Here is a 13,266-nt window from a genome sequence, read left to right as displayed (position 1 = left end):
TAAGAGCAGTGAGACTGTGGAACTCTCTGCCTGAGGACGTGGTGATGGCAAAATCCATAGAGGAGTTTAAGAGGGAACTAGATGTCTTTCTAGAGTCCTATGATATTACAGGATATAGACATTAGGTGACCAGTGAGGTTGTTTATCTCAAATATTGATCCAGGGATTACTCTAACTACCAATATGGAGTCGGGAAGGATTTTTTTCCTCCATAAGAGCTAATTGGCTTGCTGTTTTTTTTTCTTCCACTGGACCAACAAGGGGGAGGTTAAAACAGGCTGAACTGGATGGACATTGTCTTCATTCAGCCTAACCTGCTATGTTGCTATATCCTGAAATGTTGTAGCGCTCCAAAAAGACGTCTAGTCCCTTCATAAACACATTGATTTTGCTATTACTACCGTCACAGTCCTGGGTATAAACAGATCATGGGAGAGATCCTTGTATTGTCCCCTCATGTATTTATTCATAGTTATTTGGTCGCCCCTTAGCCGTCTTTTTTCCAGGGTAAATAATCCCAATTTTGATGCCTCTCTGGGTATTACAGTCCCTTCATTCCATTTATTAATTTAGTTGCCCTTCTTTGAACCCCCTCAAGCACTGGTGTCAGGCCACTTAATTGCCGCTGTTGGTACTGATAGTGGCATCTAAATAGTTAACTCCAATGAATTTAGCTCTTGAGCCTGCTGTAAAAAGCGACATCTGACTTGTGCAATACATACACAGCAATTATTGAGAAGAGGTTTAGTGCTTCCTTATTGTTTTCTTGCCTTCTTTATATCTTTGTTTAAGAACATTGGTTTTATCATACGCTTTTTCCCCATGAGGTACAGCATGTACCTCCACAATTAATCTTTTTAGATGCTTATTTAGTGTCCGTACTCTTATATGGTATTATTGTATCTTGACGCCACCAGAAAGTACTGGTGGAGACCAGACTGACTGCCTGGTGACGCCCCCTGAAGCTGATTGGCTGGAGAGAAGGCTTGGCTGCAAGTCCTAGCAGGTCACTATAATTTTCTCGTCCCCTGCTAATAGTGCTTTTGGCTCCTGCATTTGCGTCCCCGGCCCTCTGATTCCCGCTCCTGGTCTTCCGTCTTGGCTCCCCGGCTGTTAATACTGCTTCACGCACCTTTATTTTGGTCCCCGGCCCTCTAATCCCTGCTCCCGCTGGTTCATGCCCACTGCTGTGGTCTCCGCTGCTGCTCTTTAGTCCCTGGCCCGGTGCTCCTCGCTCAAGCTGTTTTGCTCACCGGCCGTTCGGCGCTGCTGCTCCTGATGTCCGCTGACAGCGCATGTGATATCTCCCATCCCTGCTCCTCTCCACAGCTCCCTAGCGCTTATGTCTGCTTGGCGCTACTGCTGTGTGTTTGGCGGCCCTTTGCCGCTGCAGCTTCTGATCCCCGCTGACCCTTTCCCTCCTCTCCTGCGCAGCGGTGGCAGGAGATCCACAGCACTGCAACATGTATTGCTGCTTCCTGTGTATTTGTTAGCTGCCGTGGACAGTTAGGTTTAGGGATGATTTTCCGGTTTGCCATACATTATGAACTGTAAATGCTTTTATGTTACAGGTGTAACATGGAAGTATTTACAACTAATAATGTAAGCCTAAAAGGAAAATCATCCCTAAACCTAACCGTCCATTGCAGCTAACAATCAGTACCCACTGGGCTGCTAGGACCTTTACCAAGTCAGCCAATCGTGAGCTAGTGGTGTGACCGGGGCATTCCTGCATCCAAGCCCTGTCACACCCCTAGCTTCCTGGTGGCGTCAATGTACAATAATACCCTCTTATATTTGGGGTTGTTTTCCCAGTCAATTAGGTAAGAAGAGGCATCCCTTAGCTTACCAAACCTCAATTTTTTTCAGGCTGAGTCCTTTTTTTATTATTTGACAAAACTCTCTCTTTAAACACAAGTGGAAATGTGTTATATTAGGCCCCCTGCACACAGGCGGAAATTCTGCAGTGGGATTTCCCACAGAATTTCTACCCCGGACGCCTGCATAGGATTGCATTGCAGAATGCAGTCCTATGCAGACGGCCACGATTTGTCCAAATTGCGGCATGCTCTATTTCTGTGCGGGTCTCGCAGAGGCCCGCACAGAAATGTCTCTTCCGACGCCCCGGCTCTGCTCTGTGCATGCGCCGGCAGCCGGCACATCAAACAGCCGGAGCCGCGGGAGAGGAGTGCTGCACTGGTCCCTGCAGGGGCGCGGGTCGGGTCCCACTGCGAGAATTTTCGCAGCGGGATCCGACTCGGCCGTCTGCAGGCGGCCTTATCGTTTCTATTTCCCAGGTGCCCACAACCTGCACCTCTGTTATTCTGTCAGGTCTGTTGGTTAGTAATAAGTCCACAATAGCCATTCCTCTAGTCGGGTCCTGTACAAGTTGGGTGAGATAATTATCTTTAGTAATGGACAGGAAGTTGTTACCTTCATAAGATCCGCAGGTCTCCACCTTGTGAGTTCTCCCCTCCTTTGTCTTACTGACCTGTGTTTGGCTGTAAAGCTGCATTTAGACATAACGATTATTAAAGAAAAACTTATTCAAACGAGTGGAAGTGTACAGTAATGGTTTCGTGTAAACGCAAGTCAACAACAGAACAATAACCATAGGCGTTCACTTTTCATTTGTCATTCAGTTTCAGCTGTAATAAAAATCATCATCGGCTCCTACTATTAGGCCGCTCTCACACAGTGTTAAGGACGTTCTGAAAGCCTGTTGAGGCCCTAATCTTATATGTATTCACAATGGATATGTTTCTGAACACATGACAAACCGGTACCCTTTCTGAGGTGCAAATCTTTATTTTCATTTGCACTATATAAAAAAACCTGCCTTTTAAAAGTTTTATTTTTTATCCTTTAAATTGCATTAACTCATGAAAAGAAGCTGTAGGGTCATACATCTTATACTCCTGACCCCCTCAGTGAATATTAAGCGGTGTAGTTTTTAATATGGGGTCATTTGTGGGGGGTCTCTATCATTATGACACCTATGAGCCTTTGCAATCTTGGCTTGGTGCAGAAAAACAAAATGTTCCTCAAAATGTTAATAATTAATGTTAAATTTGTACATCTCCTAAATAGTTAAAAAAAACTAAAGTTTTCCTAATGTTCCTCCAAAATAAAGTGAAAAGATGGAAATCTATATATTGTTAAAAATTTGTGCAGTATGTTTTCATATATTTGGATATTACTTGGATATGCAAAACCATTACGGAGTTAAAGTGACACGCCAGATTTTCAAAATTTGGCCTTGGGGCAATCTCCCAATCTCTAGGGAGCTGTGTGGGTGTCATGGCAACTAGTCGCCTTCAGAAAGGCACCACGGCTGTCCAGACAGAATGTCCATGGGGTGGCTTGATTGACTGCCTGCCCAATGTAGTATGATGTAATGCTATGACATTGCATAATACTGCAGGAGTGATCAAAGCATCACAAGTAGAGATGAGCGAACGTACTCGGTAAGGGCGATTTCGCAATCGAGCACCGCGATTTTCGAGTACTTCACTACTCGGGTGAAAAGTACTCGGGTGTGCTGTGGGGCGGGGGGTTGCAGAGGGGGAGTGGGGGGTAGCAGCGGGGAACAGGGGGAGCCCTCTCTCTCTCCCTCTCCCCCCCACTCCCCGCTGTAACCCCCCGCTCACCCACAGCGCACCCGAGTACTTTTCACCCGAGTAGTGAAGTACTCGAAAATCGCGGTGCTCGATTGCGAAATCGCCCTAACCGAGTACGTTCGCTCATCTCTAATCACAAGTTGTTGACTAAAAAAAAAGTAAAAACAAGATCAATAAAGTTTTACTAATAATAAAAACAAAAAAAGGGATAAACGTTTAACCCCCACCCTTTTGCCATATTTATAATAAATTATAAAACAAAAATACATATTTAGTATCCATAAAAACCTGATCTATCACAGTAACACATTATTTACCTCATACGATGAAGGTTGTCAGAAAAAAAATAAATAACACTAGAAATGCACTTTTTTATGGTCGTTCTGTCTCCAAAAAAAAATGCAATGAAAAGCAATCAAAAAGTTGAATGTATTCCAAAATGTTGCCAATGCAAACTACACGACGTCCCACAAAAAATGAGCCCTTGTACAACTATGCTGCCGAAACATTTTTAAAAGTTGTTGTTGTGCAGAAGATGGCGGCAGAAAATAATTAAAAAAAAAAAGTAGTATAGCAAAAGAAAAAATATTTGGTATCGTAATGACCCATAGAATAAAGCTATGATGTCATTTTTGTTGCAGTTTGTGCGCCGTAGAAACAAGGCGCACCAAAAGATGGCAGGATTTATGTTTGTTTTTTCATTTTACTCTACCTAGCATTTTTTAAAAAGTTTTTCAGCACATTGTATGGTACATTAAATACAACTATTGAAAAATAAGTCTTTCCGCAAAAAACAAGCCCCTCATAAAGCTATGTCAGTGGATAAACAAAGGACTTACAACTTTTTTAAAAGGTGGGAGGAAAAAACAAAAACAGGGGGGGGGGGGGCGTAATTAGGTTTAATACGTAATCGTTCGATGATCGTCACCCAACAATATACACTTGGTCTACAGAAACCTATTCAGACGGACAGGCCTTGACCCCTTAACGACCAGCCCATAGCCTTTTTACGTCCTGCTTCCAAGTGGGCTTTATTCTCTGAGGACGTAAAAACATGCGTCCTACAGAGAATAAAGCCCCGTGGGCTATGGACGTGGCAGCTCAATGCTGTCGGTGCCCGCAGGTAGCCGACAGCATGGAGCTGTCATCCTGGGCTGCGGGCAGTCCCCCCCGGCATTGCGATCAGCGCTATCCGATGGATAGCGCCGATCGCAATAAAGTTAAAAAAAAAGTTTAAAAAGTTAAAGATTCACCTGCCCTGATGGATCGGATCCATCTGGGCAGCTGAAAATACTCATCCGGCTTCCCCGATGTCTACCGCGATACATGGGTCCTCCGGGACCCGGCGCGGCTCTTCTGCGCATGCGCGCCAGACGAATGACGTCACGCGCATGCGCAGAAGAATGGGAACCCCGGGGAGTTTAAATCTCCTGGTTCCCAGCTACCTTCAGGAGCCGGGAACCAGGGGATGTCCCCGGGGACCGCGGCAAGCGGTCCCCAGGCCCGCGATCGCCGCTATCCAGTGGATAGCGGTGATCGCGAAAAAGTTTTTAAAAAAGTAAAAATAAGGTTAATTTCACCTCCCCTCATGGATCCGATCCATGAGGGGAGGTGAAAATACACACCCCTGGTCCTCAGCGGCGTCCTGGTCTTCCGGGACCTGAGTCCCCTTCTGCGCATGCGCACCCGATGATTGACATCGGGCGCATGCACAGAGAGGCTCAGGACCCAGGAAATTTAAAATCCTTCTGCTCCTGACTGCCATGTGTAGCCCGGTGCAGAGGGATGTCACTGGATAGCAGTGATCATTTAAAGTTAAAAAAAAAGTGTAAAAAAGTAAAAAAAATAAGTTTAAAAATTAAAAAAAAAAGTTTAAAACGCTTACATTTGATCTCCCCTCACAGATCATATCCGTGAGGGAGGTTGAAATTACGTACCTAAGGCCCCTGGATTTATCTGCGGACCTTACCACAGCTTCTGCGCACACGGCCATCGCAAAGCGGCAGACACATGCGCAAAAGCCGTGTATTGCCAGGATAACTTAAAATCTCCCTGCTCCTGGCTACAAAACTTAGCCAAGAGCCTGGAAACTTCACGGGGGGCCGCGGTGAGCGGTTCATGATCACGTGTTCGCCGTCATCCAATGGATAATGGCTATCACGTAAAAGTTTTAAAAAAAAGTTAGTTTCCAGAGATGAGCGAATATACTCATTTCGAGTAATTACTTGATCGAGCACCGCGATTTTCGAGTACTTCCGTACTCGGGTGAAAAGATTCGGGGGGCACCGGGGGCGGCGTGGCGGAGCTGGGGGTAGCAGCGGGCAACAGGGGGGAGCCCTCTCTCTCTCCCTCCCCCCCCCCCCCCACTCCCCGCTGCAACCCCCCACTCACCCACGGCGCCCCCTGAATCTTTTCGTCCGAGTACGGAAGTACTCGAAAATCGCGGCGCTCGGGCGAAAAAGGGGCGTGGCTGAGTAGGTTGCGATCGGTGAGAGGAGATGAAACTTTTTACCGGAGGCCTCCGTATTTGCACCCGGACGCGATCCTCATCCGTGAACTTACCCGGATTCTGCACATGTGACCGTAAGCAAAATACCGGACACATGCGCAGGAGTCGGGGAGCCCAGGAAACTTAAAATCTCCTTGCTCCTGGAGCCTGGAGCAGTGACGGGTGGCCTCGTTGAGCGGTCCCCGGTCACGTAATAAAAAAGTAGCGATCTAACATAGGCCGGTCTCACATGACCGGATAGGAATTACGGATTTTGCATGCGTCTGATCCGCGCTATTACGCAGATCAATCGCATTAGATTACACAATTCCGCTCACATTAGTGGGTTGGAATTACGTAATCCACTCGCAGAGAAGAGAACGCAGCAGGTTCTATTTTACCGCGGCTATCCGCAACATAGAGCTTATTGTGCTCCATGGTCACGGATATACCCGCAGCCCATATGTAACTACATGGTGTACGGGCTGCGGGTACCCGGGTCATTGCTAAGCGACGGTGCGGGAAATACAAACAAAAAAAAGGTGTACTGCGCATGACCGCCTGTGTGAGTAGGCAGTTATGCGCAGTACATTACGTGGCCGTACGCAGGGTCACAGCCGGGCTCACAGCTGGGATCTGCTGCCAGCCTCCGCAAGCGGATTCCACCTACGGCCGTGTGAGCCCGGCGTTATTCAGACCGCTACCAGTATTACGTAATTACAAGAAGCCCCCGGAACGCTCGCCTTCATGCAGTTCCAGGAGCAGCTTGTTGAGCGCCTTCTCTGTGAGACCGCTGCACCGCAGCAAGATTACGAAGCCTCACAGAGCGCCACTTTTTACACCCCATACCCGCCGCTGAGGTCACAAAATACCCCCAAAAAGCATGACAGGAGGGGGAATACCCAGTTTTCTTGCCCCATGTGCCCAACCCAACCAGACTCCGTAATTACCCCTGTCTTCGGACATAAAACGCAGTTTATATTATTACCTTTATCTAATAATTAGGGAATGCCAAAAAATGGGGATGGCGGGGAGGGGGGGATTATTTTTAGGAAGTAAATTTTTTTTCCGTATAAGTGGGCAATGGGGCCTGGAATTTATTCAGTTATACCCTGAAATCCAGCGGGCATTCCCTCCATTATGGGCCTAGCCATGTGTCCTGTAAGTAGATTAGGACCACAATGGGTATGTTTCTGAACACGGGACAAACGGGGGTATATACCCATTTTGGGGTGAACTTCTTTATTCCTATGTACACTGTACAAAAAAAAACCTGTTTTTAAATTGACAAAATTGCCAAAAAAATGAAAATCGTAATTTTTTCCTTCTGCTTTGCTTAGATTCATTCAAATACTGTGGGGTCAAAATACGCAGTACACCCCTAGATGAATTTGTTAAGGGGTCTAGTTTTCAAAATGGGGTCATTTGTGGGGGTTCTCTATCGTTTTGGCCGCTCAATGGCTCTACAAGTGGGCAATGGGGCCTGGAATTTATTCCGTTGTACCCTGAAATCCAACGGGTGCTCCTTCCATTATAGGCCTAGCAATGTTTCCTTTAAGTAGATTACGGCCACAATGGGTATGTTTCTGAACACGGGACAAATGGGGGTATCCATTTTGGGGTGAACGTCTTCATTCATATATGTGCTGTACAAAAAAACTGCTTTTAAAATGACAGAATTACCAAAAAAATTAAAATCGTAATTTTTTTCCCTTGGCTTGGCTTAGATTCATTCAAAAACTGTGAAGTCAAAAAAGTCATCGTACCCCTAGAAAAATTCGTTAAGGGGTCTACTTTTCAAAACGGGGTCACTCAATGGCTCTACAAGTGTGCAATAGGACCTAAATCTCCTTCAAGCAAAATTTCTGTTCCGAAAGCCACCGGTTGCTCCTTTCATTTTGGGCCCCATTGTGCATCCAGACATAAGATTAGGGCCACAATGGGTATGTTTCTGAGCACGGGACAAACAGGGGTATCCATTCTGGGGTGCAAATCCTCATGTGTACTATAGAAAAAAGTCCTGTCTTTAAAATGACATATTTGCAAAAATATGTAACTTTAGTTTTTCTCCTCTAAATTGCATTGACTCCTAAAAAAAACAAAACTGTGGGGTTAAAATACTCATGACACCCCTCAGTGAATACGTTAAGGGGTGTAGTTTTTAAAATGGGGTCACTTGTGGGGGTATCTATCATTTTGACTCCTATGAGCCTTTCCAATCTTGGATTGGTGTAGGAAAACAAAGTGTTCCTCAAAATGCTGAAAAGTAATGTTAAATTTGTACGTCTCCTAAATGGTTAAAAAAAAAAAAACGAAAGTTTTTCCAATGTGCGCCCAAAATAAAGTAAACGGATGGAAATATATATCTTAGCAAAAATTTCTATATTATGTTTGCACGTATTTAAGATATTGCAGTTGGAAATGTGAAAAAAATGACGATTTTTTTCAAAATTTTCCCAATTTTGGCGCTTTTAATAAATAAACAGGAATTCTATCGGTCTTTTTTTTCCGCCTAACTGAAGTACAACATGTGGCGAAAAAACAATGTCAGAATCGCTTGGATATGCAAAACCTTTCTGGTGTTTTTCCATGTTAAAGTGACACGTGTCAGATTTGCAAAATTTGGCCTGGTCATTAAGGCGCAAACAGGCTTGGTCACTAAGGGGTTAAAGCGATGTAAACTGACTGTTTTACTGCATAAGGGTGCATTCAGATGACCCTATATCGGCTGGGTTTTCACGCCCGCCCGATATACGGCGTCACTCTCTGCAGGGGGAGGAGGCTGGAAGAGGCGGGAGCAGTGCACTGAGCTCCCGCCCCCTCTCTGCCTCCTCTCCACCCCCTCTCCATCCCTCTGCACTTTTTGCAATGAGAGGAGGCGGAGTGGAGGCGGGGCTCCGATCCTGTCCCGCCTCCTTCCCCTGCAGAGAGGGACAGCGTATATCTGCCGGGCGTGACAATCCGGTCGATATACAGACATCTGAATTAGCCCTAAGGGCTCGTCCCGCTGATGTTTGAAATCTCCATTCTTTTTATTTCTTTTTTAAAAAGCAGAAAACCATAGTGCCGCCGTCTACACGGTTTGTTCCATTTTATAAACTGAAATGAAACAAAATCAAACTGAGACATTTATGTGTTCTTGAAAATCCGCTGAAATCAATCGGAAAAACCGAAACATTTGAATTTCTTTATCTTTCCGTTTCTCTGCTCCACAATGGGAAGGCATCGCTACTGTTGGGGACGGCGTGTCGTTTGTTTGACTATGCATGTTTATTAAAGCATCTGTTTCTGTTTGTGTTTTCCAGGCGATGGCAATCCTAGAGAGAATAGCCCCTTCATTCATAATGAGATGGACAAGGACAACTTGTATGATGGAAAAAACATGGCACTTTTTGAGGTACTTTAATCATTGAAGGGAAGCTGTCACCATCCATGAGCCCCGTAAACCAAATTATGGTGCTTGTAGAATGGGCCCCTCTGAGTCTGGGGGGATTTTATTTAATCGGTTCTTTTTTTTTTTTTAAACTATTTTTGTCTTTTTTCCATAATATCAATATAAAACATTCTAAAATGAAATATCGCATTGATGTACAGGACAATTGATTTACAGTTGTCCTTATGTTATCTTTACTGCCAGTTACCAATATTCCTATGCAAGTTAAAATTACTCTTCGCATTGTCAATAGGCCGAGGTAAAGGAACAGAAGTGAATATTGTGCAGACTATTATCTAGATTTGTGTACCGTATAAGTCAGTTATCAGGTATACAGATATATATTCATCTATACACACGTACACTAAAAAGTATCATCTATCAACAAATCAACATTTAAACCTAAAAATGCAGCTGAATGAACTCCACTAAATAAATAAAGGTGGAAATTACTGGCGTTTCATCAAATATCTCCCTTAACGGATTTAGGACTAGATTGATTTAGATCACAAATCCACAGTTCTCCCCAGGTAAAGCTTCTCCTGTAAGATCACAAATGATTGATTTATGTTATTTTTAATCTCCCCAGCCAATTCGCATCAGCTTGGAAATAGTACCAGGTTGTATTGGTAAACGGGCGCATACACTCAATGATCTCGTTTGGGTCTAGGAACCTTTCTATAAAAATTTGACATTTCCAAAAAAAACTGAGATTCTGCACATCTTTCGGTCCTCAATCTTTCCACCCTCAGAATTCTATTTCATCTGATGTATCCAATATTGTCGGGGTTTGGCTTGCAGCAAGTTGGTCAACAGACACCTTTTGCTTATTAGAAGGACAGTATGTATCATATTGGAATTTCTAGTGCAATTAGGGAGAGAATGAAATACACACACTTGTGGTGCTAACTGAATAGCCAATCCCACAAGTTCCCGTAGAAGCGTTTGTGTTTCCACCCAAAATATTTTTATTTTTGGCCAATGCCGTATACCATGTAGAAAATTGGTTTTTGGTTGGGAGCACCTAGGACACGCCTGTAATGTGGCAGGGCACCTAGGATGCTGGGGGATATCAGAGTCATATACCGCCCCATGTATAATTTTAAAGAAAGTTTCCCGCCATCTTTCATTTGTTATGGCTTCTCTTACGGAAATCCATCGTTCGATTATCCCTTGAGACTCTTAAAAAGTAAATCATTATCTTTATCTGACGCTGCCCACCCCTCCCTAAATCTAATGTATAGGTCAGAAATCGAGTGTCTCTTTGGTGTTGTGTATATGAGTTTAATCAGTTCATTTTTATTGAAGCTATATTTTTGAAGACTTTTTATGAGGATGGCTGAAAGCAACTATAGGGTAAGGTTCTTTCTCAGTTTTTTTTTGCTGTGGAAATGACTCCTAGTGCTCCTACTAAACTACCTCCACCTCGAGCCACGCTGAGAACGGTATTGATAAAACTCCTGCAGTATAGGGATAGGGACATTATTTTGAAGTTAGAGATATGAAAGAGATAACTATGGGCGGTCATCGTACAGCCATCTATGGGCGGTCATCGTACAGCCATCTATGGGCGGTCATCGTACAGCCATCTATGGGCGGTCATCGTACAGCCATCTATGGGCGGTCATCGTACAGCCATCTATGGGCGGTCATCGTACAGCCATCTATGGGCGGTCATCGTACAGCCATCTATGGGCGGTCATCGTACAGCCATCTGGGCGGTCATCGTACAGCCATCTGGGCGGTCATCGTACAGCCATCTATGGGCGGTCATCGTACAGCCATCTATGGGCGGTCATCGTACAGCCATCTATGGGCGGTCATCGTACAGCCATCTATGGGCGGTCATCGTACAGCCATCTATGGGCGGTCATCGTACAGCCATCTATGGGCGGTCATCGTACAGCCATCTATGGGCGGTCATCGTACAGCCATCTATGGGCGGTCATCGTACAGCCATCTATGGGCGGTCATCGTACAGCCATCTATGGGCGGTCATCGTACAGCCATCTGGGCGGTCATCGTACAGCCATCTATGGGCGGTCATCGTTAGCCATCTATGGGCGGTCATCGTTAGCCATCTATGGGCGGTCATCGTACAGCCATCTTTCCAGATTATTCAGTAAATATACAAAAAAAACAGATGCAATTTCAAGAAGTAATTTTTATATTTACCGGACATCCTGCTCCTGCGCTGTCACCCCGGAGAGTCTGTGCTCCATTCATCATTATAACGCTTTTCATTCAGTTAACCCCTTCCTGCTCCAGGGCGCAAGTTTACATCCTGGCAGCGGGGTACTTCCCGCAACAGGGCGTACCCTTACATCCTGGGGATAGCGCGAGATCATAAACGATCTCACTCTATCCGGCAGCGGGAGCCGGCTGTCCGTGATAGCCGGCCTCCCGCTGCAACAGTGGGGGTGCATCGGAGATGCCCCCCCCCCCCCGTGCTGTTAACCCCTTCCCTGCCACGATCTATGCAGTCCGTGGCATGGAAGGGTTCACAGAGAGAGCGCGCTCCCTCTGTGAAGTTGCTGGGCTCTCGTGAAATAATTGCAGATTCTATGTAGATCGCGGCATGGGAAGGGTTCACAGAGGGAGGGAAGGTAAAGCCAAATCTCTGCAGCTTTATAAAACAAGTTTTCACATTATATTGCAAAATAACATGCTATCCGCTTATGAATCATATAACTCACTTTGTATTGTTGGAATACTCCTTTAACACCTGAATGCTCCAGAACGTACATTAACATCATATCATGGAGTTCGGGGTTGGATACTGCTCCATACATTGCTGGTGCCGACTGTTTTTTTACAGCCAACACCCACCCGCAGCAGCTTCGATCAGCGCCGCAGCTGTTAATCCTTTAAATGCAGCAGTCAATTCTGAGAGCGGCATTTAAATGCCCTGATCGGAGCTCTGCTCGGTTGCAATGGCAACCATGGGCCTTCTAATTGCCCCCAGGGCTGCAATTGCAGATTACTTATCAAGCTCTTATATGTCGTCCTTGAGTACCGGTGCCCAAAACTGTCCACAATATTCCATGTGTGGTCTGACCAGTGACTTATTAAGAGGAAAATCAATGTTCTCATGTGCCCCTAGACCTATTTTGACTCCAAATTAAAACAATGGGATTCATCATACCTGTCATGGCTCCACGATGCTTGTGCTACCAGAGTTGATAATTGCAGGATATTAGCCTCAAGTATTGTGTTATGTGTATAATGACAAAAATCAGAGACTGCAGCAGACTTATGGTTATGAGGTCCCCACAGTCATGAGCCTGATGTTGACAAGGTTCCTGCATTTATGGGCCTGATGGTTATGAGGTACCTGCGTTCAAAGGCCTGATGGCTACGGGGTCCCAGCGTTCATGGGCCTGATGGCTACGAGGTCCCCGCATTCTCTGGGCCTGATGGCTACGAGGTCCTGCGTTCATGGGCCTGATGGTTACAAGGTCCCGGCATTCATGGGCCTGATGGTTACAAGGTTCCCGGGTTCACAGGCCAATTGGTTACGAGGTCCCGGGGTGCACGGGCCTAATGGTTATGAAGTCCCCGGGTTCACGGGCCTGATGGTTATTAGGTACCCGCGTTCATGAGCCTGATAGTTACGAGGTACCCGCTTTCACAGGCCTAATGGTTACGAGGTACCGGGTTCAGGAGCCTGATGGCTACAAGGTACCCAGCATCATGGGCCTGATGGTTTCGAGGTGCCCACGTTC

At 45.6% G+C, this 13,266-nt stretch overlaps 1 protein-coding gene across 3 annotated transcripts in view; it reads left to right on the top strand.

Annotated features, from left to right (window-relative positions):
• LOC136586879 (solute carrier family 12 member 7-like) overlaps positions 1–13,266 on the top strand; it is a 203,860-nt gene that overhangs the window by 79,581 nt on the left and 111,013 nt on the right. For all 3 annotated transcript variants that reach the window (XM_066585148.1, XM_066585150.1, XM_066585149.1), the window contains exon 2: positions 9,414–9,505. In XM_066585148.1, coding sequence (XP_066441245.1) covers positions 9,414–9,505 — 92 coding nt within the window. The remainder of the gene's footprint in view (positions 1–9,413; positions 9,506–13,266) is intronic.

This window comes from Eleutherodactylus coqui, chromosome 12 (genome assembly GCF_035609145.1).
Source record: "Eleutherodactylus coqui strain aEleCoq1 chromosome 12, aEleCoq1.hap1, whole genome shotgun sequence".
Taxonomy (NCBI): domain Eukaryota; kingdom Metazoa; phylum Chordata; class Amphibia; order Anura; family Eleutherodactylidae; genus Eleutherodactylus; species Eleutherodactylus coqui.
The sequence above is the reverse complement of the archived record's forward strand: the minus strand, read 5'-3'. Positions and strand labels throughout refer to the sequence as shown.